Source organism: Cebus imitator, unplaced genomic scaffold (assembly GCF_001604975.1).
Source record: "Cebus imitator isolate Cc_AM_T3 unplaced genomic scaffold, Cebus_imitator-1.0 Scaffold281, whole genome shotgun sequence".
Lineage (NCBI taxonomy): Eukaryota > Metazoa > Chordata > Mammalia > Primates > Cebidae > Cebus > Cebus imitator.
Window position 1 is genome coordinate 3,071,572 of NW_016107596.1, and position 25,418 is coordinate 3,096,989.

Genomic DNA, 25,418 nt, shown 5'->3' on the forward strand with positions numbered 1-25,418 from the left:
ACTAAGAAACTGAGACACAAAGTAGAAATAACTTGCCCAAATTTGGCAAGAAGAATCAGGACTCAAACACAAGGGGTTTGTTTTTTCACTTCAAGATGTAACTTGAAGGCTGCACTAGGTAGCACTATCCAACGAAAACTTCTGCAATGATGGGAATGTCTGTGTATGTGTTGGATATGCTGTTGTAAATGGTACAGTCACTGGTAGCTGCTAAGTTGCCAGTGGGACAGGGGAACTAGATTTTACACTTTACTTAATTGTAGTAATTAAAACTGAAATGGCCACTTGTGGATGGTGATTACTGTTTTAACACAGGCAAAAGTCTACTCATGCTCACTGGCTGAGATTTGAGGCAAGCTATTACATCTCATGTCTGGAACCTCAGTTTCCTTATCCACCAAATGGGAGCACTGTTTCTCTGTGGTTACTTTTTAGCCCAAGTAAAATCATTATGTAAAAAACACCAAAGCTCTGAATAGGCAGAGAGAACAGTTTCAAAAATGAACGGTGCCTGGACTGCAATGAAAGGGGTCTCTGGACTTGGGCCCCTGGCAGGAATAATGACAGGACCAATCATGACACTGTACCTGATGGGGAGCTCCAGGCACAATTACCAGCCATCTGGTCGTAGGGAAAAGCAGCCCCACCTCCCCTTCCTTTCACACAAACACACAGCGCATAGACCTCATGCAGCCCCAAAGGGGCAAAAAGAGACTTTAATTAGGGGAGGGAGGATCCACCAGAATTAGAAAAGGGACAGCTAGCATGGGAGCAGAGGAGCCAGAGCAGGCAGGAGGAGGACCAGGCTGGGAAGCTCTGGAGGAGGACTCACCTCGCCACCTATGGCAGGCACTGCACTGACAGACAAGGCGAAACAGTGGCCCCTCTCAACTGGGAGGGTACCCAATGGCCCCTATAGCCAGAGGTTGCCTGGCTTTTGGGCCCCAGGTCCTAGGCATGACTGGTGGTCACCAATTTGGCCCTTGTCCCCAACCAGTGCTGGGTGGCCATCTTCAGGCAGAATTCAGGAAGCTGGCAGAGGGTTCCCATCACTTACACTGGGCCCAAGGAGGCTTTGGAATAAAAGAGCAAGGGAGAGGAACTGGAATCTGAAACCTCCCTCCCTCCCCACATGGGATGGCATAGGAGAGGAAAAATAGTCGCCTTCTGGGCTCCAGGCCCGCCCAGACCCACAGCAACCAATAAGGGACAATCACTGGGACCAGTCACAGCCACGGGAGGTGGAGGTTGTTTTTTTAAAAAAAAAAAAAAAAAAAAAAAAAAAGACAAAAAGGTTACAGTCTCCTCTAAGCACAGAGTTTAAGTCTCAAGACATTAAAAAAAATCTGTCCCGGCCCAGGGGACTGAACATCAGAAGCCAGCCTGACCAGGCACGTGTGGCCTTGGGGCAGGTCCACTGCTGCTTTCTTGCCCAGCTAGCAAGCACACCACCCACCTCCCATATCAAATGCCCACCCTAACCCAGCTCCCTGCTGCCGCCGCTGCTGTTCTAGGGAGTGACTCCAGGACGCCTTCACGGAGACATGGGGAGTCTGAGGGGGAAGGCCACAAGATCCAACCAGATGGTTTAAAACTGTCAAGAGAACCAAGAGGCAGAACATGGTGGTTATTATTGCATCCTGGTGGGCCTGCTTTAAGGAAATGCATGAACCTGAGAGCTGCCATTGTGCTCAGATCTGAGGGGCAGAGTTGAGTCCCGGGACACCTTGTGGTCTTGCTCTAATTCAGTCAGCTTTCAGAAGTGACCTATGGGCACTAGCCCTAAGCCTAGCACTAGATAAGGCAGCAAAAAAGTAACAGCCATGAGAGCTTCTCCACAGCTCCCCTGTGCCCTGGCATGGAAGCTGCTAGAAACCCTGCCAGCACCTTGCTTGGTGAACTAAGGTTGCTTTCTTTAGGCATGAGGGCTCACATGCAAGGGGCTTTGGGGACTCAAAGGGCCAAGTGCAGAAGGATCCAGGTTCTGGTACTTTTGGGTCAAGCTCTGGATGATCTGGCCCTTGAAATGTTTTCTGCCCTCAAAGGTCCCCCATGCTGCCTAAGACAGTCCTGGACATTTGAGAGACCAAAGGTTGTGAAACAATGCCCATGCCTGAAACTAGTCCAAAAATGAGTATTGTATGGCCCACGTGGCGTTTATATGAATTAGTTGCCAACCTTGAAAACATGGGAGACACCATATACAAATCCAAATCTAGGGGCTCAATGGGCTGGAGCTGTGTGGGAGCCAGCCCCTGCAGATGAGGCATGTGCTCAGCAGCTCCTCGCCCTGCCATCTCCATACTCCACAGTCAAACCACTCCACAGCCACCCGACCTTTGCATGCACCTGAATTTGTGACCCGACACAGGTTATGGTACTATCTTAGATCTCTGAGTCAGAAAACCCAGCTCCACGTTCTGGTTCTTCCTTTTACCGGCTGAGGGACCTTGGACAGGTGCTTTTACTTCCAGAGTCCCAGTTTACTCATGTCTAAAATGGTGATAATAGCTAACTCAAAAATTGTTTTGAGTAATAAATGGGACATGTGAACATGCTTTTTTAGGTGTCTAATTCTATGAGATGTAATTATCACAAATAAGTAAATGATTGTTGAATGAGTGAGCCAAATATTCAATTGGAACAAGAGCTACTTTCCCCTTCCAGTTCAATCCAGAGGACTCCTAGTACCCTGGACATAAAATTTTAGTACTGTAATACATGGAAAGCTTACTATGTACCAGGTGCTATATTTTACAAATATGGTTTCATTTAATGCTCAACTACTCTGAAAGATACGTATTAACTACCAAATTCTCATTTCACAGCTAAGGAAACTGAGGCTTAGTTGAGAATTCAGTGACATGTCTGAGTAGGCGGTGGAACATGGATTCACACACAGGTTGTCTGCCTCCACAGCTGACTGAGCTCAACAACCACACTGATCTGTGCACACAGCACAGCTACTTTGTATGCTGGCCACCCTCAGTATAATTAAATCCCAGGGGAAGCGGGTATAATTTCCATTTTTAGCAATCTGAGCTCCTTCTGAACTGGGTGTACACTCACTGGTGAGAGTACACACTAAGTCTACTGCCTAGAGATCACAGCCACTCTGGGTGGAACATGTCAACAAACCAAAGATTGTTTAGAAAAAGGAGAAAAAAAAAAAGAAGGCATGTCTCGAATATCTAAACAACTAAGAATTATGTCATCATGTAAGTAACTCCACCTCTTCAGATGACTACAGTGCTTTCGATTAGAAAGGCATAAACAATGTAAGAGGAATCTGGAGGACTAGGCCATGCAAGTGATGGAAAACAGGTTGAAGGAATCATGACTTTAAACCTAAGAAACAGATGCTGAAGGAAAGTACTGAAGTCTATTTGAGAAGTGGAATTATACCATGACTAACTGTCCTATATTCCTGGAAAATTCACATGCAGACTTAACTTGCCTCACTTCGGGTTTGAACTAGATAGAGGTAAGGACTTCGTGAATATCCTGAGATGCAGAAATGAGTGTCCAAGTTCCTACGAGAGACTAAGAGACATCCTAGACACCCAAAAATATAGAAAATGCCTAAAGCGCTCAGAGATGAACCTGGGGTCCTCTAGCTCCAAAGCGGCTGAGCAACCTGCTGCGTTCTAGGGGTTCTAGAGGCCTCCGGAGATATACAGCTAGTACTCGACTTACGACCACGATTGGTTCCGACAGACTGGTCGTAACACGATTTGGTCGTAAGTTGAGTAGGCTATATGCACGCGGAGATGGTAGTGCTGCTGGAAGCTGGTCCGCACTGTCGTACGCCCACCTGGGCAATGTTTGCGCTGCCAGACGCGGAGCAGTCGTGGCTAGCGACTGTGGTCTTAAAGTCGAATGGTCGTAAGTTGCATAGGTTGTAAGTCAATCAATACCTGTAAACACACTGCTAGCACCGCTTTTCCACCAGGTGCTAAGTTCTCAACATGACCTCCAGATCCTTCAGCCTCTGGAAGGAAAGCAGAAAAGCCCATACTCACATTCTTAAGGAACTCCTCAGCCACAATGCGGGCACGGGCATTGACTGACAGCTTCATCTCACTGATCTCCTTGTCAATCTCCTCCATGAAGTGGATCACAAAGTCCACCAACTTGTGTTTGTACATCTGCTCTGTGTGGAAGTTGGTGATCAGAAAGCTGATGTCATACCCCTAGGAAAGAAGACAGCAGGGAGGAAGAAGGGAAGGAACAGGAGAGAATTAGCATCCCAGGGGAACTGAGCTGGTCATGTCCTCCACTCATCCACATGTTTCTCGCTGGCTGTGATCTCCCAAGCTACACACCCTTCCAGTCAGCAGCCCACCTGCTCTAGGAAGGGTGTCTAGGTTGGATCCAAGCAACTCAACCCAGTTGAGAATTCTGTGTGTATCAGACATCTCTGGAAGACTATCTGTGGCACAAACAGCACTGCATTCAGAATGAGTCAAGGCACTTGAAGTCTTGTTACAGAAGAATCTAATCAAACAACAGGGAACATTTAGTCCAGAAAAAAGATGATGTGGAAGATGACTGGGATTAAGGTATTTTTTCTGCTGGAGGGGTATGTGAAGAAGAGGAATTTTATTCACTCCAGGTGGCCACATAGGTTAGATCTAGGACCAGGAGAGAAAATTTGGCTCAGGATGAGGAAGAATTCGGCCAACATGCCTGATGTATCTGATGATGGCACATCCTGCTGTGTGGTAGTTGTGGGGATGCTTTAAGTTGACTTGGCAAGGAGTCTGTGGAGAAGGGCCAAGTACAAAGTCAGGCAACAACTGACCCAGTGTTAACTGTGGCTTTAAGAGACGATGATTCACTTTAGGAGGCCGAGATGGGTGGATCACCTGAGGTCACGAGACCAGCCTGACCAACATGGTGAAACCCCGTCTCTACTAAAATTACAAAATTAACCAGGCATGGTAGCACATGGTAGCTACTCAGGAGGCTGAGGCAGGAGAACGGTTTGAACCTGGGAGGTGGAAGTTGCAGTGAGCCGAGATCACATCACTGTACTCTACCCTGGGAAACAAGAGCAAAACTCCAACCAAAAAAAAAAAAAAAAAATCACTGTGCTCTTTCTGCTGCTAGACTGTAGGCTCTGGGAATATGCAACGTATCTTGTATTTTTTGCCTTTTCGTTTTCTTTTTTTAAGATGAGTCTCACTCTGTCACCCAGGGTGCAGTGCAGTGGCATAATCTCGGCTCACTGCAACCTCTGCCTCCAGGGTTGAAGCAATTCTCTGCCACAGCCTCCTGAGTAGCTGGAATTACAGGTGCCCACCATCACACCTGGCTTACTTTTACATTTTTAGTAGAGATGGGATGGCACCATCTTGGCCAGGCCGGTCTTGAACTCCTGACCTCATGATCCACCCTCCTCAGCCTCCCAAAGTGTTGGGATTACAGGCATGAACCACTGCACCTGGCCCTTTTTTGCCCTTTCTATGGCTGAGGTAGACCCAACTTTTCCTAGGCTTCTGATCCTCTTGGTTCCCATTCCAGCTGAGATGAAGGCCAACTCTCAGTTCAGGCAGTGGTGACAAACAGCTGGAAGAGCAGCAATCCAGGTTCTAGAAACAATTCGAGGCCATTCTGTAGCAGGATCCTGGGTATTGCAAATTCTTGGGTCACAAGGTCTCACCTCCACAGGCTTCCTTCGAAGGATGAAGAAGTTTTCTGCTCGCATCATCATGAAGCGCATGAATTTGTGGCATAAAATCTTCTCGATCTCATCAGCCTGGGGAATGCAAGGGAGAAAGGTTTCTCTAAAGCCAACACCCAAGCCAAAAACACCCTGTAGCCTGATCTTTTGACTCCAATTTCTCCAAAGCTCCCAGGAGACAGTGAGGTTTGGTACTCGGAAGGATCACTGAAGTGAGGAACCTGGCTGCCAACTGAAACAAGGGTCTACCTTGGGGCATCTCTTAATGAGGACCCATTCCAGAGAGGTAATTCTGGCAAACAGAGTCTTTTACCGCTTCTTTCAGAGTCTACAGCTATACGCCAAGCTGCCCTTCCCATTCTCACTTCACTAGTGTTACATTTCCCAGGGTGTGTTGCAGCACCACCTGGGCTATCAGAGATAACCTTAGGAGGTGTCTGCTTTAATAACACTGAACATCCAACAATCTCTGAAGTTTCTCCCTTCTGAACTCTCAACATTTCTTTTTTTTTTTTGAGATGGCGTCTCACTATCGCCCAGGCTGGAGTGCAGTGGCACAATCTCAGCTCACTGCAACCTCCACCTTCCAGGTCCAAGCGATTCTCGTGCCTCAACCTCCCAAGTAGCTGGGATTATAGGCATGTGCCACTGTGCCCGGCCCTGAACGCTCAACATTTCTAAAGAAAGACTTCTGCACCTGGTTGCTAGTATGCCTTAACACCTCCCAACACTTGTTAATCTCCCACTCTAACAAAGAAAGCAGGCCCCAGGGTTAGAACTTTCTGTAGAACACAGTATGTAGTCTGCATTTAATAATGCTGTTTTGTTTTTATCCTGTTGACAATTTAGAATTGCCCTCTACTGGCTGGGCACGCTGGCTCATGCCTGTAATCCCAGCACTCTGGGAGGCTGAGGCAGGCGGATCTCCTGCAGTCAGGAGATTGAGACCATCCTGACCAACATGGTGAAACCCCATCTCTACTAAAAATACAAAAATTAGATGGACATGTTGGTGGGCAGCTATAATCCCAGCTACTCAGGAGGCTGAGGCAAGAGAATTGCTTGAACCTGAGAGGCAGAAGTTGCAGTGAGCTGAGATCGTGCCACTGCACTCCAGCCTAGGCGACAAGAGTGAGACTCCATCTGAATCTGGCACACTGATCTCTCAGATGGGGACCCCTGGATTGAAAGAGAGCTCCTTATGTTGCGTCTCCTCCATGGTGAACTTACCTGTTTCACAGCAATGCTGACCCGGACAGAGTTGATGGAGCCCTCAATCAGAACCTTTTCCTTCTCATTCCTGCTGATGGTCACAGGTTGTAACAGGAGTTCTTTGCTACTCCTGAAAACACAATGTCACAGAGTACTCTGTACTATAGAGGGACAGAACAGTCGGAGTGACCCCACAGCAAGTCCTGGAATCACTATGACACCATAGAGTCCAAGGAATAGAAGACTCACAAGCAGGGGTGCTCCAAGATGGGGACCAGTGAGTGTGTTCTTCAGCAGAAAGAGCACAGGCTCTGAAGTCAGGGCGAAAAGGTTTTGAAATCCAGCCTCCTCTGTTACTTTCCTGGGCAAGTTACCCTGTTGGAATCTCAATTTTCTCATCTGTAAAATGACTCTGATTCCTATTTCATTGGCAAGGACTGAGAGAGATCAAAAAAGGGTCACTAATAGTGTGCCTGGCACATAGTAGGAGCTTTACAAAAGACAGCTGATTTTAGTAACTACAAGTTAAATATCCCCAATCTGCAAATGTGAAATCTAAAATCTGAAACTGGCTGGGCACAGTAGCTCATCCCTGTAATTCCAGGACTTTGGGAGGCTGAGGCAGGTGGACCACTTGAGGTCAGGGGTTCAAGACCAGCCTGGCCAACATGGTGAAATCCCATCTCTACTAAAAATATAAAAATTAGCCGGGTGTGGTAGCACACCCCTATAACCCCAGCTTCTCAGGAGGCTGAGGCACAAGAATTGCTTCAATTCAGGAGGCGGCAGCTGCAATGAGCCAAGATCACACCACTTTACTCCAGCCTGGGCGACAGAATGAGACTCCATCTCGAAAAAGAAAAAAATCTGACAGTTTCTGAGTGCTGACAAGATGCTCAAAGGAGATGCTCACTGGAGCATTTTGAATTTGGGATTAGGAATGCCCAACTGGTTAAGTATCTGCAAATATTCCACAATCCAAAATACCTCCGGTCCCAAGCATTTTGCATAAGGGATACACAATCTGTAAAGGCAAACCAATATACCACTTAGAAATGCAGGGAGAATACCTGTCTTAGAAGTAGAGAAAGACTAAAATTGAACATAGTTTGGCTTCCTTTAATTATCAATCCAGAAATGATTCTTTTTTTCTTTTTTTGCCTCTGAGACCCCTATGAGTTCAGGTTCCAAGGTAATGTCTCCAAATACCTAGAGATCTGTAATAGTAATTGTGGTGTGGTGTTTCTAAACTGGTATCATTTTCAAAGGCCCACTGGAAATCATGAACATTAAACAAATATAACAGGGCACATCCTACTATCTTATCAATTATTTTTAAAATTCAAAACTAAATGTTATCACTTAATGTGGTAACCCAGTTTATCTCAGTTACATATGTACCAGGTTCAATTTTATTTACTTATTTTTTGAGATAAGGTCTCACCCACGCTGGAGTGCACTGTCACAATGTTGGCTCACTGCAACCTCTGCCTCCCAGGCTCAAGAGATCCTCCCACCTCAGCCTCCCAAGAAGCTGGGACTACAGGCATGCACCACCAAACCTGACTATTTTTGTATATTTTTTTGGTAGAGATGGAGTCTTGCCATATTGCCCAGGGTGGTCTTGAACTCCTGGACTCAAGCGATCTGCCCACTTTAGCCTCCTAAAGTGCTCAGATTATAGGTGTGAGCCATCACGCCTGGCCTCTAGATTGAATTCTAAAGGGGAAAAAGATATTTATGAAATGGAAACTAGGTAAGAAAATCATTCAAAATATGGAGTATTTGGATTGGGGGTCAGAGGGTCTAGGCTGGTAGGGAAAAAAAATCCCTGATCCTTATATTAGGAAAGTATGGAGATGGCATCTCAGGTAAATAACTAATCTGACCATTCCTTAAACTACCAGTATTTTCAACAATGCCACAGTGGAGACTTCATCAACAGCCCTACTCTGAGAAGTCATACCTTGAGTCAAGCAATCTTGTCTTCTCCCCTGGGTTGTGTCCTGCCAACCCACTGACCCTATTTTCTTTTTCTTTTTTTGAGACAGAGTTTTGCTCTCACTGGCCAGGCTGGAGTGCAATGGCACAATCTTGGCTCACCGCAATCTCTGCCTCCCAGGTTCAAGCGAATCTCCTGCCTCAGCCTCCCGAGTAGCTGGGATTACAGGCATGCACCACCATGCCCAGCTAATTTTGTATTTTTAGTACAGATGGGGTTTCTCCATGTTGATCAGGCTGGTCTCGAACTCTTGACCTCAGGAGATCCACCCGCCTCAGCCTCCCAAAGTGCTGGGATTACAGGCATGAGCCACCAAGCCCAGCTGACCCTATTTTCTTGACTCCAAATCAGGACTCACTATTCAGCTAGCACCAAGACAAAATGTCAACTGCAGCTGTCCTGACAACTCCAGGACATAAATTCATGGCACCCTCTCGACAGTAGCCATCTGCATGCTGCACCCCTCATCCCCAACTTGACTTGTCCTTCCCTACCTGACTTCCACTTCCGGCTTGTTGTGTCGTTCCACAACCTGGGAGGAGAAGTTCTCCAGGCAGAGGGCAGCCTGCAGCGTGGCCCGCACGGCACTCAGATAGGGGCGGAGAGTGGCAGTCTATAGGAAATAACGCAAAGGGCAGAGAAGATCAAAATCTGTCACACCAAACCCACTGATCCCCTATTCTAGCTCCCACGAAGCCAAGTAGCCCTGAGGGTGTGAAGCTCTTAAGACACCACAGTGAACCAAACAGACTAGGCCTGCGACATGCCTTCCAAGGTGTAGAGTGGTGGTTTTCAACAGGAGACTATTTTGCCTGCCAGGATACATTTGGCAATGATGAGAAATTTTCTTTCTTTCTTTCTTTTAAACCTGGAGTCAGACCAGGGGAATGCTGAGATATTTTCAACTACCATGACTTGGCAGGGAGAGGTACTGCAGGCATTGAGTGGACAGATATCCACTAAACATCGGACAATGCATTACAAAGAATTATCCGGCCTCAAGTATCAATAGTGCTGAGGCTGAGAAAGTGATCTAGAGACATACCAGTGAATAAATGATTGTCTTCAATCTGTATATGAGGCCAACAAATATATAGGTCTACTGTTTGCCAGGCACTGAGCTAGCTGGGAATTCAAAGATGATTAACACTATCGCTACCCAGACAGGTGTCAACTGGATAGCAGGTATACAGAAAATAATATGATATAAAGGAAGATGAAATGTGAAATGTTTAGACTTACAAGTAATCTCTATTTGCAGATGAAACTGGTTTTGATTTGAAGATGAAATGGGATTAGGATGATTTTATAATGAGACAAAGCAGAATAAGGACATTCTTAGCAGAGGGATTAGCTTCTAGCTGCACTGGTCAGTGCTTATATCAACCATATATTAAAGTTCTTTGCCACCTCAGGGCTTTACACATACTCGACCGTCTATTTGCAGGCTTTTCTCCTCTTTCTTTGCCTAAGTCATCCTTCAGATCTCAGCTTAATTAAGGAAGGCCTCTTAGAGGGGCCTTTCTTGACTTCCCCCTACAAGCATTTATTACAATTTACAATAAAACATCTTTGTTTTATTTTTATTGTCTTTTTATATATATTTTTATTTATTTATTTATTTTTTTGAGACGGAGTCTTGCTTCTGTCGCACAGGCTGAAGTGCATTGGTGCAACCCTGGGTCACTGCAATCTCCACCTCTCGTGGGTTGAAGTGATTCTCCTGCCTTAGCCTCCCAAGTAGCTGGCATTACAGGTGCACACCATCACGCCCGGCTAATTTTTGTATTTTTAGTAGAGGTGGGGTTACACCACCTTGGTCAGGCTGGTCTCGAACTCCTGGCCCCAGGCGATCTGCCAGCCTCGGCCTCCCAGAGCGCTGGGATTACCGGCATGATCCACTACTCCCGGGCTTTATTTATTTATTTATTTAAGACAGTCTAACTCTGTTGCCCAGACTGGAGTGCAGTGGTGCAATCTTGCTTCACTGCAACCTCCACCTCCCAGATTCAAGTGATTCACCTGCCTCAGCCATTAGAATAGCTGAGAATACAGGGGTGTATGACCATGCCTGGCTAATTTTTGATTTTAGTAGAGATGGGGTTTCACCATGTTGGCCAGGCTGGTCTCAAACTCCTGACATCAAGTGATTGGCCCATCTCAGCCTCCCAAAGTGCTGGGATTACAGGCGTGAGCCACCGCACCTGGCCTCCTTTGTGCCTTTGTAAAGTGATTTCTCCTTTATTAGACTGTAAACTTCATAGTCAACAAACATCTATTTTATTCACAGCTATATAGCCTGCACCCTAGCTCAATACCTAACATATACATACAGTGTCTACTCATTTTCTGTAGAATAAATGAAAGAAATAATTAAGGTTAGAGTGACAAAGAAGGACATCAAGAGTTGCAGAGTAGTAATGAGTACAACATTTCTACATATGAGAAGCATTTTAGATTCACTAAATGAGGCTGCAGTGGTAGGCTGGGTTGAGATCATGGGGAATCTTGAATGCCAGGCTACCAAGTTTAGCTTTATAAGGGGGTAAGGAACTACTGGGGCTTTCTGAGGAGGAAGTTCATGACTGCAGCTGCATGGTGGCTCTGTGGAGAACGATCTGGAGAGGGAAGTGAGACATAAGAGCAGACACTATAACAAGCAAAGGGTATCACAAGCAAAGAGTGTCAGAAGCGTTGGACTGACATTAGATGTAGAAGATAATGGAATTAATTGAAAAACAACTTCCAACAAACTCTGGTCCAGCCATTCAATTAAATATACTACTTGGCAATTCAAAAGAGTAACTACTGATACACACAACATGGATGACTCGCAAATGTATTATGATAAGAAGCCACACTTAAAAGCCTACATACTAAAGAATCCATTTATATGACAATCTGAAGAAGGCATAACTATAGGGGGCAAAAAAATCAGTGGTTGTTGGAGGTGGGAAGAAGGAGAGGATTACAAAAGGGCTGGAGGGAACTTTTTGGGATGATGGAAATGTTCTATATTTTGGTTGTAGTAGTGGTTACACAGCGTGACTTTTTTTTTTTTTTTTTTTAAGACAGGGGGTCTTTCTATATTGCTCAGGATGAAGTGCAGTAGCTATTCACAGGAGTGATCACAGTGTACTGCAGCCTCAAACTTCTAGGCTCAAATGATCCTCCTGCCTCTCAGCCTCTTGATAGCTGGTACTACAGGCACATGCCACCATATCCAGCAAGATTTTGTCAATACTTATAGAGAGTAAACCTAAAAAGGGTGACTGGCTCCTTGACACCTGTCCCTTCATGAATAAAACAGATGTAGTTTCATGTAATACCTCAATAAACTTGAATTTTTAAAAATCAGGAGGCCTGTGCTCCATTAGAAGAAAAAAATTCCAGATTTCTAGCTGAGATATGAGGTCACAAAGTTTGCCAGGATAGGGAACCCAGGGGAAAGAGCAAGTTTAGAATGGAAGATGAGTTTTGAACTAGAGATCTAATTTTAATATCGCTTCAAAATATCCAGACAAATCCTGAAAGAGAGTTGGGAAGCCAGATTAGGAGTCACCAGAATGCAAAGGTCTTCGAAGCCAGGAGACTAGATCAGTATCACCAGGGAGGGTGTGGCAAAGAGGGAGGTGGTGATCCAAAGTCACAAATCCCAGGAATGCCCACATGTATGAAAAGGGAGAACTTCCAGGAAGGAAGGAATGAACAGTATGACAGCTAGCATACACTAAGGCTGACACAGTTCGGTTCTGACTAGGAAGGGCCTGAGTGGAAGCAACACGAGAGATCCTCCAGTGGGATGGAAGCTGGGCTGGAGGTACCATCAGTGGTTATCCCACTCTTGGTACCTCCAGAAGAAGTGTGACCGCCTGCCTTGAGCAACTGTAGGATCAGGAAGGCAGAAGAGGACAAAGGGCGTGTTTAGTGACGCTCCATTGTGGATAGGCAGGTGGCCTTGCTACATGCCTCAGCGGCCCTACAACGGGCTAAAAGGCCGACTACGTACCCTCAAGACGCTCCAACAAGCCCTAGGAGGCCCCACTTCCGGCTTCCTCCAGGGCTCAGGAAAAGTCCCTACCTGCTTCGAAGGCTGATCATGAAGCAGCAAGGCCCGCTTCATACCAGCGAGTACCTCCACTTACCCCTTCCTCACCGCGGGCCCCCGCCCCGCCCTCTTTCTCCCACCCTCATCGTGTCCCCACACCCCCCCGGCATCCATCGGCCCTGGGCCCCCACGGCAAAGCCACATCTCCCACCAACCCATAGCCCTGAGGCTGAACAGCTGGGGGTCCCTAACTGGGGGCCCGGCTCTCTCACCATCGCGGGCGCTGGATGGGCCGGAAAGCGGAAGTGCGGAAGTAGCCAGCCCCGCGATGCCTGCCCTTTCGCGAGAAGCGCAGCCGAGGTCTCCGCCCGGACTTCCGGACGGTACCATCCATGCTCTGAGCGGGGTAGGGAGAGCCTAGAACGCTTGGGCCTCACGGAAGTTTTCCAGCTAGGGCTCACTCGGTATTTTTAAACTCTTGCACTAGGGTCACTACTCAAGATTGGCCAGGTATGCGTGCAGCTCTCGCTTGTGCCTTCGGTCTTCTTGTCGCCTTTGCAACAGCCTCCCCCTAGACATGCAATGGTACAGCCCAGCCTCAGGTTGGGCACCAAATTAGGACAAACTGAAGCGGAGGAGCCCTTCGTTTCTTCCGGTTCTGTGCCCCCATCCTTTCTCTCGCCCCTCCTACCCGCAGCTCCTGGGGCTCGGCGGGGCTAACTGCAGCGCCGAGACCTCAGCCGCCAAGCCCCGCCCTCCGCCCCAGGCTCTGTCCTGGGGCTCGCCTGAGGCCCACCACCCGCACCCCACCCCTAGTGGGCTTGCTCGAGGCCCACCTGCTCCCCACTTCCCGCAAATCCCAGTAGGCTCGCCCTCGCTGACTCCCTGCCCCCGCGTCAACTGCAAGGGGCCCGCCCACAGCCAGTTCCGGGGCGGTTGCTCCCACCGACCGGAACTCCCCGCCCCCTCCCGCGGCCCCGGGGCCGTAGGAGGCAGCAGTGAGGAGGTAGAGGGGGCGGGGGTCGCGCTAGGGTGTCCCTGGAGAACAGGGACTCTGAAGGCGAGACATTGGGGCGACTCCCGGGTGGGGCCAGCCATTAAATAGTCCCACTTCTTCTGTGCCAGGCACTCTGAACTGGGCTCTTGACTGGCATCATCTCTTAATCCTCAGAGCATCCCAGGGAGGTAGGTACTGTTGTTATCCCCATTTTTCAGATTCAGGCTTTTAATGGGGAAACAGACCAAGACATCTTTTGTCCCCATTTTACAGCTGGAAAAACTGAGACTCAAAAAGATCAAATAGGCCGGGCACGGTGTCTCACTCCTGTAATCCCAGCACTTTGGGAGGCCGAGGCGGGCGGATCACCTGAGGTTGGGAGCTCGAGACCATCCAGGCCAACATGGAGAAATCCCGTCTCTACTAAAAATACAAAATTAGCCGGGTGTGGTGGTGCATGCTTGTAATCCCAGCTACTCGGGAGGCTGAGGCAGGAGAATCGCTTGAACCAGGGAGGCGGAGGTTGCAGTAACCCGAGATCATGCCATTGCAGTGCAGCCTGGGCAACAAGAGCGAAACTCCGTCTCAGGAAAAAAAAAAAAAAAAAAAAAAAGGTCAAATAACATGTTCAGGGGCACATAAGTAGAGAACGGTAAAGCCTGGGCTTGAACCCAGGTCTGTCTGGCTTACCAGCCCACATTCTAAACCACTATTAGTGACTAGAGAAGTGGGAAATGTGGAGTGTGGTAAGACAAGAAGAGGCTAAGAGTCCCAGAGAACATGGTAAGAATGGGGTGCTTGGAACTCAGTCTTAGCAAAACCCAAGAGAAAAAGAAGGGAAGGAAAGAGCATCAGAAAGGCAAGGCATAGCAGTATAGCATGGTGATCAGGGGTGCAGACTCAAGACTAGCAGGGTTCAAATTACGTCTTGGAAGCATAGGCACATGCCCACCCTTACAGAGTCTCAGTTTCTTTCTCTGTAAAAGTGAGATCACAGTGGTCCCTGTTCATGGTGCTGAGCGAGAATTTCAGTGAGATAGGCTGATAAAGTGCTCCGCACCTAGCTTGGCACAAGTTAAGTGCCCTATGAGTAGGAACTGTGCCATCAATCTTGTCAGGAAGGGACTGAACTCTGGCTTCCTTGAGGCTGTCCCTGGAGGTAAGAAGCCCTTGTTTTCAAACTACTTTGTCCCCCATCAATGGCTGTGTCCTCTCCAGCTCCACAGGATCCCCATATCCTGGGCCATGAGTGAGTTGAAAGACTGCCCCTTGCAGTTCCACGATTTCAAGTCTGTGGATCACCTGAAGGTCTGTCCCCGCTACACGGCAGTGCTGGCGCGCTCCGAGGACGATGGCATCGGCATTGAGGAGCTGGACACCCTGCAGCTGGAGCTTGAGACCCTGCTGTCTTCTGCCAGCCGGCGCCTGCGCGTGCTTGAAGCCGAAACCCAGGTGATACCCCAGAGAGGGTCTGTCACCAGAGATGGACTGCAACAAGTTATGGGATGGGTCATCGAGTTAGCCCCATATGCGGAGACCTGGGGTACAGGGGTTTGTGGGGAGAGCGGGAGAGACCCAAACTGGGCTTGCATGACACAAAAAGTAAGACTATGCATGATCCTCTTAAATTGCAAGATTTCTAATTCACTAAGCTTTTATTGACACTCCATCCCACCTTATGTTTTGGGTCCTATGCTAGCTCCTAGTTGGAGCTTGCCAACTAGGAAAGGGAGAAAGTCAGGTACATACTTGTGGTGTTGTGGTAAGGAATACTACGGAACCGGAATGGGGAGACCTGGATTTGAATCCTGGCATACGCACTTGCTGGCATTGCTATTTCCTAGCTATGTGACTCTGAGAAAGTTGCCTCATCTCTGAGTATCAGTTTCCCTATCTGCAAAGTGGGATGACTAATAGGACCTACCTTAGGGCTTTTGTGAGGATTGAAAGAATTTTTACAAAAGCTCAGCCCAATACCAGGCACTAGCACTTCAGGTGTTATTTATTCACTACTCTGATTACTTTATTCACAGCATAAACATCCCCTGAGCCTTGTGTGCCAGGCGCTATGCTGTATCCTGCAAAACAGAGATGGTTAAGATGGGCTTTCTGGTCTTCAGTAGCTTATGGTCTAGCTGAAGAGACAAGGTGTGATGGTCATCCCAATGTGACCAAACAACACAGTTGGGTCCACGGTGGAGGTATGAAGTACCAGAGACTTGTAGAGGAAGGAGTTGCCAACTAGACCTAAAAGGATGAATGGAATTAACTTGTCCCTGGGAATCCACAGAAGCTCCTTGAGGAAGGCTATGATACAAGTTGTATTTGAGCATCTAAGAACCTGGGTAACCGATTCAGAGAAGGCATCTCAGTAGTAGTGAAATCAAAGTGAAGGTTTGCTGAGAGGACTCTTCTGTTAAACAGTATGTGACTGGCATGGGTGATACAGAGGTGAATCAGAGTACAGACAAACAAGTGAATGAGATGATGAGAAGTATATGAATGAAGTCTTGAGGCCAGGCACAAAAAATGAGCTGAATTTTGAGGGATGAGTAAGAGTTGACTAGGTAAAAAGAAGATGGGGAAAGACCCAGGAGCCTCCTTAGATTCAAGATCCTATTTTATTCACTAAAGGAAAGAGAGATATTCGGTGTTTTCTGTTCTCCCCCTCAGTGACAGTTTCTGTAAATTTCAGATCCTCACCGACTGGCAGGATAAGAAAGGTGACCGTCGATTCCTGAAGCTGGGTCGAGACCATGAACTTGGAGCTCCCCCCAAACATGGGAAGCCCAAGAAGCAGAAACTGGAAGGGAAGGCGGGACATGGGCCAGGCCCTGGCCCAGGACGGCCCAAATCCAAAAACCTTCAGCCCAAGATCCAGGAATATGAATTCACTGATGACCCTATCGACGTGCCACGGATCCCCAAAAATGATGCCCCCAACAGGTCCTGGGCTAGAGAACATAGAAAGGGGCCTTGAGGCTGTGGTGGTGGCACTGGTGGGGTGGAGTGCCCACTCAGGATCTGCTTCTCCCTGCAGGTTCTGGGCTTCAGTGGAGCCCTACTGTGCTGACATCACCAGCGAGGAAGTGCGCACACTTGAGGAGCTACTGAAGCCCCCAGAAGATGAGGCTGAGCATTACAAGGTAGAAATCCTGGGCTTTGGTAGACATGGTGCAGAACAAGAGAGCTCAGAGTGCCTGAGAATTAAAGCTACCAAAGCTATGCATCGTATTCCTTCCCCGACCCTGCCCAGCCTCCTATCTGCTCCATCAAGCATCCTGACACCCAGGCCCAAACTCAGCTTTCTCCATGCACTGCCTCCCCTCTACCCCAGCCAAATGGTCACCACACCCTCAAGCATCTACTTAGTGAAGTCTGCCCATGTTGCTTTATCTCCATCCCCTCTGCTTTGGTCCAAGCCTTCATCATCATTTATCCAAACAGCCCCTTAACTTTCTTCCTGTTTTGAGGCCCCTGGAGAGAACTTTTTTCTTTCTTTCTTTGAGTCTCACTCTGTCACCAGGCTGGAGTGCAGTGGCATGGGCTCAGCTCACTGCAACCTCCGCCTCCCGGGTTCAAGCGATTCTCCTGCCTCAGCCTCCCAGGTAGCTGGGACTATAGGCAGGCATCACCATACCCAGCTAATTTTTGTACTTTTAGTAGAGACAGGGTTTCACCATGTTGGCCAGCATGGTCCGATCTCTTGACCTCGTGATCCGCCTGTGTCAGCCTCCCAGAGTGCTAGGATTACAGGCATATGAGCCACTGCACCGGGCCTCTTCTTTTTTTAATATATAAAACTCAGCCAGGTGCAGTGGCTCACCCCTGTAATCCCCACACTTTGGGATGCCATGGCAGGCAGATTTCCTGAGGTCAGGAGTTTGAGACCAGCCTGACCAACATGGTGAAACCCTGTCTCTATTAAAAATACAAAAGTTAGCCGGGCATGGTAGTGTGCGCCTGTAATTCCAGCTACTCGGTAGGTGGAGCCAGGAAAATCGCTTGAACCTGGGAGGTTGCAGTGAGCCAAGACCACGCCACTGTATTCCAGCCTGGGTGACAAAGTGAGATTCCCTCTCATTTAAAAAAAAAAAAAAAAAGAAGAAGAAGAAGATATAAAACTCTATGTTTTCATGATGAAAATAAAATTTAGAAAATACAGAAAAATGTTGAGGGAGAATGCGCCCAGAGGTCAGCTGTCATGATCAGATGTGCTCATGATATGGTGCTGCTTCTAGGCTTCTCTTTATCCCGTTACCTACAGGATCAAGTCCAAGCGTCTCAGTCCTTGGTGGCACAACTCCAATGCCCCTCTCCATTTTTCTCGGCCATACTCCTTTTCATTGCCCTGTTGACTGGTCCTACCAAGTACCTTGCCCTCATTCCAGGACACCACCGGCTCCTTGCTGGTCTCTGGGCCTCTGGCAATCTCTTTTCTCCTTGACAGACTTGACTCACCCTTCAAGGCCCTGATCTCATATTACCTCCACCAAAGCACCCTTTCAGATTCCCCAGCAGAAAGTGAGTCTCTCCTTTGTGCTGCCACAACACTTTGATCTACCTCTTTCACGTCGCTTACCTGATTTTTTAAAAATTTATTTGAAAAAGTAGTTCCTAGAGACAGCAGTAGTACATTCAAGCAATACAAACGGTAATTCCCTGTCACCGTGAGCTGAAGGCCCTTAATTCTCTCGAGGCAATTACTGTGACCCGAGACAATCTGTGAATGTGGAGTATTCTGCACCTTCTATCTTGGGAATTGTTTCAGATTGGTTTCTGTGTATGTGTGTCTTAGTTCTTTTTGGACCTGTCTCCCTTACTAGAGTGTGCATGTAGAGTTTTTATCTTCTTTGTCCCTTCTTACCTGTACCTGGCACTGGGCTTGGCCCTGAACCTAGGGACTTGAGAGAGAAATAAGACAGATAAGTGAATTAATGAATGAAGCATGGCTGGCCAGTGCTTACCCACTCAGGGCCAGGTACCATCTTTCCCACAGATCCCACCCCTGGGGAAGCATTACTCCCAACGCTGGGCCCAGGAGGACCTGCTGGAGGAGCAGAAGGATGGGGCCCGGGCAGCGGCTGTGGCTGACAAGAAGAAAGGCCTCATGGGGCCACTGACCGAACTGGACACTAAAGGTAGGCCCCTCACCTCCCTGCCAACCCCAGGTCAGGATTTGAGTTCCAGAACTTCAGCCTACCTGCCCTTCTTTCCTGTGCCTGCTTAGATGTGGATGCCCTGCTGAAGAAGTCTGAGGCCCAGCACGAGCAGCCAGAAGATGGGTGCCCCTTTGGTGCCCTGACCCAGCGCCTCTTGCAGGCCCTGGTGGAGGTGAGCACCCCAACCCAAAACATTACTTTGTGTTTCAGTGTGTTATGTTGGACTATATCATACATTTATTATGATGGTGCAAAAGTAAAAACCAGGGCTAATATGTAGCAAAAGATTGGGAATAATACATAACTTTTGCACCAACCTAATAGAAAGGTCCACAGATCGTAAATGTACAATTTTCACAAATAAGCTTATATTACCAGCCTGGAGATTATACAATGACACATTACTATATCCTAGCAGCCGCTCTCATGTCCCTTCTTTTCTCCGACTTCCCCCAAAGGTAGCCTTTATTCCACAGTTACTTTTGCTGAGCATTGGCTAACGGCTGAGCTCTGTGGGGGTGCTTTATACACATCCTCCCTCTGGAGGCCAGGACAATGGTTAACCTTGTGTTACAGGTGCGAATATTGAGGTTCAGAAAAGGGAACTGTTTGTTTGAGATCTCACACAGCAGGATTCAAACCCCAGCTTCAGGGTCCTTGTCTTCACACCTGCTGGTTGACCTTAGACACACCTTCACACCCTTTCACCTCATTGAGCCTCAGTTTTCTGTTCTGGCTGAAATGCAATAGTTTCTCTCTTGTAACAGTCTGGGTACATGTTCCAGGTTATCTAAGTTAGGGGAAGAGGCAGGTCTCTACCTCATACCATCAGACAGGGACCCCATCTGACAGTGGCCTTGCAGTCTGCACAGGGTCATTCTAGATGTAATTTCCACTCCAGTCCCACAGAATAAGAGCAAGGAGGAGTGTGTGAAGGAAGCCTTTTGGGCCATGCCCAGCTGTGGCTGTTATCACTTCTGATCACTTTCCCCTAGAGAGAATCTGTCACATGACCGTACCCCCTTGCAAGGGAGCCTGGGAAATGTAATGCAGCTGGACAAGCATTGCCCAGCTGCTGCGGAGGAAAGGAGAGCATGGGCTGTGAAGACTATCAGAATAGGTCAGAAAAGAGCAGGAAAGTGGAACAGCTCTTTTTCCTTCCACCCATTTCTGTGGTGTTCTAGGAAAATATTATTTCCCCTATGGAGGACTCTCCTATTCCTGACATGTCTGGAAAAGAATCAGGGGCTGACGGGGCAAGCACCTCCCCTCGCAATCAGAACAAGCCCTTCAGGTGAGTGGTGTCCTATCCACACCCCACAATCTGGCCCCCGCTTCTGTTGGCTTCGATCCATTTCAGCATGGGGGGGTCCTCATCAATAGGAGACTGGGGGCAATTAGGTGCAGCCCAACAGCAGTCTCAAGTGTGAGTGCTGGCCCAGCGTGCCTGCATGCACAGACTGAGTGCAGGGTTGTTCAGCATAGAACTGTTCATACCTTAAATAACCTAAATGTCCCACTGAAGGGGATTGGTTAGCAAAATTGGCATAACTCCATGTGATGAAATAACTTACAACTATTAATCATATAGTTGCAAGTATAGAGAAATATAGTTCATCGACATGAAAAGATGTAAATTATAGCATGCCAAGTGGGAAAAATGTTAGTTGTAGTCCAGTACAGACATTATAATCCTATTTTTACTTAAAATACATTTCTTTTTTCTTTTCCTTTTTTTTTTTTTTTGAGACAGAGTCTCAATCTTGTCGTTTAGGTTGGAGTGCAATGGCACAATCTTGGTTCACTGCAACCTCCACCTCCTGGGTTCAAGCGATTCTCCTGCCTTAGCCTCCAAGTAGCTGTGATTACAGGTGCCTGCCACCACACCTGGCAAACTTTTTTATTTTTAGTAAAGATGGGGTTTCACCATGTTGGCCAGGCTGGTCTTGAACTCTTGACCTCAGGTGATCCTCCCACCTTAGCCTCCCAAAGTGCTGGGATTACAGGCATGAGCAACCACACCCAGCTTAGTTAAAATATATTTAAATATGTTCCCATAGGGGAAAAAACCTGGACTAATATGTAGCAAAAGATTGGGGATAATATATAACAAAATCTGGAATATATATAACAACATATAACAAAATAATAGTGCTGCTTTCTGGGTTGTTGGCATTACAAGTTTTTCCATATTTTTTGGACAGTGGATACATGTTGCTTGTATTTAAAAACCAGACCAGATGTGTCTGTTCCTCCCTTTACATCTGGATAGATATAGAGGGGGTGCTCAAAGGGAAAGGCAGGTGTTCACTGCCTTGGGAAGTCCTGGGAACCTCCAAAGTGGGCCCTCCTCCAAGCTGGCTCTTGAGTTTGACAGGGGCCTGTCTCCCCATGCAGTGTGCCGCATACTAAGTCCCTGGAGAGCCGCATCAAAGAGGAGCTCATTGCCCAGGGCCTTTTGGAGTCTGAGGACCGCCCCGCAGAGGACTCTGAGGATGAAGTCCTTGCTGAGCTGCGCAAACGGCAGGCAGAGCTGAAGGCACTTAGTGCCCACAACCGCACCAAGAAGCATGATCTGCTGAGGTGAGTATAAGTAGGATGCATGATCCTGGGGGTGGCCTTGGAGGCCGTGGCCACAGCTGGTCACCTTCCAGGGACTTTGCAACAGGCTTTCCAAGCCTGGCTGTCCTCTAAGTCACCTGGAGAGCCTTGAAAAAAAAAAAGTAGTGGCCAGTCCACCAGGTATTTCTCAGACAAATTCTAATTCCACAGAGTGGGGCTCAGGTACCTGTGACTGATCGATTGATTTGATTTGGTTTGGTTTTTTATTTGTGGTAAAGGCATAACATGAAATTTATGCCCATGGAAGTCTGAGGCAGGAGAATTGCTTGAACCTGGGAGGCGGAGGTTGCAGTGAGTCAAGACTGCACCATTGCACTCCAGCCTGGGCAACGAGCAAAACTCCATCTCAAAAAAAGAAAAAAAAAATTATCCTCTTAACCATTTTTAAGTGTATAGTTTAGTAGTGTTACCTATATTCACATTGTTATGTGATTTATTTTTTCTTTTCATGCTACTTTTCTTTTTCTCCCCAAAGTTTTATTATAAAAAATTTCATACACAAAATCTGAAGGATTCACGTAATAAACATCAGTATATTCTTCACCTAGACTGATTAACTGTTAACATTTTGTTGGGGATCTGTGATATTTATTTGCTCATCACAAGAAATTGATCAGTGTTTTAGAACACGTTCTTTAGGGAATCCGCCACTTTAGTGCCTGCCATTCATTTGATGTCAGCTCCCATCCATCTTGTCCTGCGTTGATCACAACAAGGGTATAAGTGACATCCGGAAGGAGACTGTGGAATAGGTGCCCTTTTGTTAAAGAGATAGGGAAGCAACCCAAGCAAGTCTCTTTGCTTCTCACCAGCAAGTGCCATGTCTTGACTTCACAGGGCCCTGACGGGTCAGGGCACACTCATTCATTTGACCTTTTTTTTTTTTTTTGAGACAGTGTCTCACTGTGTTTCCCAGGCTGGAGTGCAGTGGCGCAATCTCGGCTCACTGCAGCCTCCTCCTCCCAGGTTCAGGCAACTCTCCTGCCTCAGCCTCCCAAATAGCTGGGATTACAGGCATGCGCCACCATGCCCAGATAATCATTTGGCCATTCTTTTTGTCTCTTAGCCAGGCATTGTGCTGGGGGTCAGCAAGAGAGGCAGAGCAATGGAGTTGCAGATTACTAGTAGATGATCAGTAAAGACAGGTGCCATTAAAAGGAGAGGTAGTTGCTGACAAGCTGCTGCCAGGGTATTTAAGGATAAGGGTGACTAATGTATGCGGAGTGTCTACTGTGTGCCAGGGGCTTGTGTGCCAGGAGGGAGGTGGTATTTTCCTTGTTTACCAGATGAGGAAATAAAGGCCCAGTGAAGTGAAGTGCTCTGCTGAAGGTCACACCCTCAGTAAACAGCCAAGCTGAGACTTCATCCCAGGGCTGAATCGAAGCCTTTTTCTGTAATAGTTCATGTTTTTTTCTGAAGGGTGAGAGAAGAAAACACAGATGAAAGAGGCACTAAGGGAAGGAGGAGAGACAGAAGAAGAGAGAAAAGTAGGCATGTGCAGTTACAGAAGTAATGGGCCCTAGTGGGGCCTGGTGGCTCATGCCTGTAATCCCAGCACTTTGGGAGGCTGAGGTAGGAGGCTTGTTTGAGCTTAGGAGTTCAAGACTAGCCTGGGCAATGTAGTGAGAACTCATCTCTACCAAAATTTTTTAAAAATTAGCCAGGCATGGTGGCAGATGCCTATAGTCCTAGCTACTCAGGAGGCTGAGGTGGGAGGATCACTTGGTCCTGGGAGGGGGAGGCTGCAGTGAGCTTGATCAGGCCACTGTACTCCAGCATGTGTGACAGAGTGAGACTTGTCTCAAAAAAAAAAGAAGTAATGGGCAATGAAGAAATGGCTTGTGGCTCTTAGGAAACCAGAGCACAGCACTTACCCTGCTGCAGAGCAGCTGCAAGGCCTTAAGCACCCCCGGCCCGAGCAGCAGCTTCCCCTTCTGGAAAACTGGTAGGCTGGACTCAATTGCTAAGCAACCTTCCAGCTCCACCATCCATGAAATGTATAAATCACATTGTATTCGGAGGGATTAATTTGGTGTCTCACCCACCTCCTGTCCACCTCAGGCTGCCTATGCCCTTAGAGGGCTCTGGAATATGGATGCCAAAGTAAGCAGGCCTTCTGCTGGCACTGGAGCACCTGTTAAAGAACTCTTGTTTAAAAACAAGAATTTGGCCCCAGCCTGCTCCAGATCTCCCACTTACTAACTGTGGGTTCCTGGGATCCTTTTTGAGCCTCATTTTTTTCACTAGTAACATGGGAATAATAGTACATACTTTGCAGGGTTGTTAGGAGGATTAACTGAAAGAGAGAGAGTGGGTGTGGATGTGTGCACACGCGCCTGCATGTATGTGTATTGTGTGTGTGTGTGTGTACGCATATGTATATTTTATTTAGAGACAAGGTCTTGCTCTGTTGCCAAGGTTGGTCTCAAACTCCTGGCCTCAAGTGATCTTCCTTCCTCCACCTCCCAAAGCACTGGGATTACAGGCATGAGCTACTTTGCCCAGCCTACCGTATATGTTTTTAAGACCTTTTAAAGACACAGTCATGCTCTGTCGCCCAAACTGGAGTGCAGTAGCATGATCATACTTCACTCCTTGAACTCCTGGCCTCAAGCAGTCCTCAGCCCCTTTGGAGTTGGGACCACAGGTGTGCACCACCACACCCAGCTAATTTTTTTATTTTTTTGTGGAGACAGTCTCACTATGTTGCTCAGACTGGTCTCGAACTCCTGGGCTCAAGTGATCTCCTGCCTTGGGTTCCCAAAGTGCTGGGACTACAGATGTGAACCATCATGTGCAGCCAAGATTTTATTCTTTTAGAGCAGTTTTAAGTTCACAACAAAATTGAGAGGAAGGTACAGAGAATTCTCATATACTTCCTATCCTTACATGTGCACAGCCTCCCCCATGATCAACATGAGTTAATTTTTCAAGAGCTTAAAATTATGCCATATAAGTGTAGTTCAGTAACTGCTTTTTGGTCACGATTGTATGAAACAATCCACAGGTGTGCCAGCCTGGGCTGGTGGGTATGCTCAGTCTGGAAGAGGGAGGGACCACTCTGGAGGTGGGCTGACCATGACACCTGGCTGGCTGGTCCCCAACAGGCTGGCAAAGGAGGAGGTAAGCCGGCAGGAGCTGAGGCAGCGGGTGCGCATGGCTGACAATGAGGTCATGGACGCCTTTCGCAAGATCATGGCTGCCCGGCAGAAGAAGCGGACTCCCACCAAGAAAGAAAAGGACCAGGCCTGGAAGACTCTGAAGGAGCGTGAGAGTATCCTGAAGCTGCTGGATGGGTAGCCCTCACCCTTGCCTCAGGCTGCCTTCTGGGGGAGGGGAGGGGAGGCCCACTTCCTTCTTTGGGCACAGGAAGCATTGGCCTGTGGCTGTCCCTCAAATGGTGGCAGTCTCTAGAGGACTGTGGCCCTTCCTCTGAGGTCTTTTGGCCTGCCTAGCTCTGCACAGCCAGGACATAGGAAGCCCTGCTGGGTTGGCCTGGGCCCTAGTCTGCTTGGTTCTCAAGATGAGGTTGGGGGGGTATTTCGTTTCTGGATCTTCCTCCTCCCTCTCTTTACCATCCCCGACTCCCTAACCCCCTACTTCTGTCTCCCCCTGAAGGACTTCTCCCTTGTGGTTTTGTAAAGTGCAAACTTAAGAATAAAGTGACTGCTGTGGTTTTTCAAAAAAAA

General features: G+C 47.7%; 2 protein-coding genes across 6 annotated transcripts; one reads left to right on the forward strand and one right to left on the reverse strand.

The window, feature by feature from the left end:
* Positions 1–681: 681 nt before the first annotated feature.
* ARPC4 (actin related protein 2/3 complex subunit 4) lies at positions 682–13,610 on the reverse strand. Of its 2 annotated transcripts, none has more exons than XM_017501541.2 (6): positions 13,221–13,610; positions 9,395–9,513; positions 6,917–7,028; positions 5,666–5,761; positions 4,023–4,193; positions 682–1,594 (listed from the first exon to the last, which is right to left on the reverse strand). In XM_017501541.2, exons 1-6 carry the CDS (start codon positions 13,221–13,223, stop codon positions 1,589–1,591), a joined length of 507 nt encoding a protein of 168 aa, XP_017357030.1. In that variant the 5' UTR covers positions 13,224–13,610; the 3' UTR covers positions 682–1,588. The 2 variants fall into 2 exon arrangements, with proteins under 2 accessions (XP_017357030.1, XP_017357029.1); XM_017501540.1 differs by lacking the exon at positions 13,221–13,610 and adding an exon at positions 12,910–13,038.
* TADA3 (transcriptional adaptor 3) lies at positions 13,554–25,418 on the forward strand. Of its 4 annotated transcripts, none has more exons than XM_037728865.1 (10): positions 13,554–13,603; positions 14,120–14,133; positions 15,164–15,397; positions 16,641–16,891; positions 16,986–17,091; positions 18,927–19,086; positions 19,176–19,279; positions 20,292–20,401; positions 21,505–21,690; positions 24,837–25,418. In XM_037728865.1, the coding sequence occupies exons 3-10, from the start codon at positions 15,191–15,193 to the stop codon at positions 25,027–25,029; spliced, it is 1,317 nt and encodes a 438-aa protein (XP_037584793.1). In that variant the 5' UTR covers positions 13,554–13,603; positions 14,120–14,133; positions 15,164–15,190; the 3' UTR covers positions 25,030–25,418. The 4 variants fall into 4 exon arrangements, with proteins under 4 accessions (XP_037584793.1, XP_037584792.1, XP_017357028.1 ...); XM_037728864.1 differs by having other exon boundaries at positions 13,586–13,603; positions 14,074–14,133; XM_017501538.2 differs by lacking the exon at positions 13,554–13,603 and adding an exon at positions 13,863–13,954 and having other exon boundaries at positions 14,074–14,133.

What these genes read in the sequence shown, in the direction of transcription:
- ARPC4 (XM_017501540.1), bottom strand. Translation starts at nt 13,023, where the DNA reads ATGAAGCGGGCCTTGCTGCTTCATGATCAGCCTTCGAAGCAGGTAGGG. An exon ending in AAGCCGGAAGTGGAAGTCAG is followed by an intron (nt 7,029 to 9,394) that starts GTAGGGAAGGAC and finishes TTGTGTTTTCAG; the next exon opens with GAGTAGCAAAGAACTCCTGT. An exon ending in TCAGCATTGCTGTGAAACAG is followed by an intron (nt 5,762 to 6,916) that starts GTAAGTTCACCA and finishes TGCATTCCCCAG; the next exon opens with GCTGATGAGATCGAGAAGAT.
- TADA3 (XM_037728865.1), top strand. Translation starts at nt 15,191, where the DNA reads ATGAGTGAGTTGAAAGACTGCCCCTTGCAGTTCCACGATTTCAAGTCT. An exon ending in AATCAGAACAAGCCCTTCAG is followed by an intron (nt 20,402 to 21,504) that starts GTGAGTGGTGTC and finishes CTCCCCATGCAG; the next exon opens with TGTGCCGCATACTAAGTCCC. An exon ending in AAGAAGCATGATCTGCTGAG is followed by an intron (nt 21,691 to 24,836) that starts GTGAGTATAAGT and finishes GGTCCCCAACAG; the next exon opens with GCTGGCAAAGGAGGAGGTAA.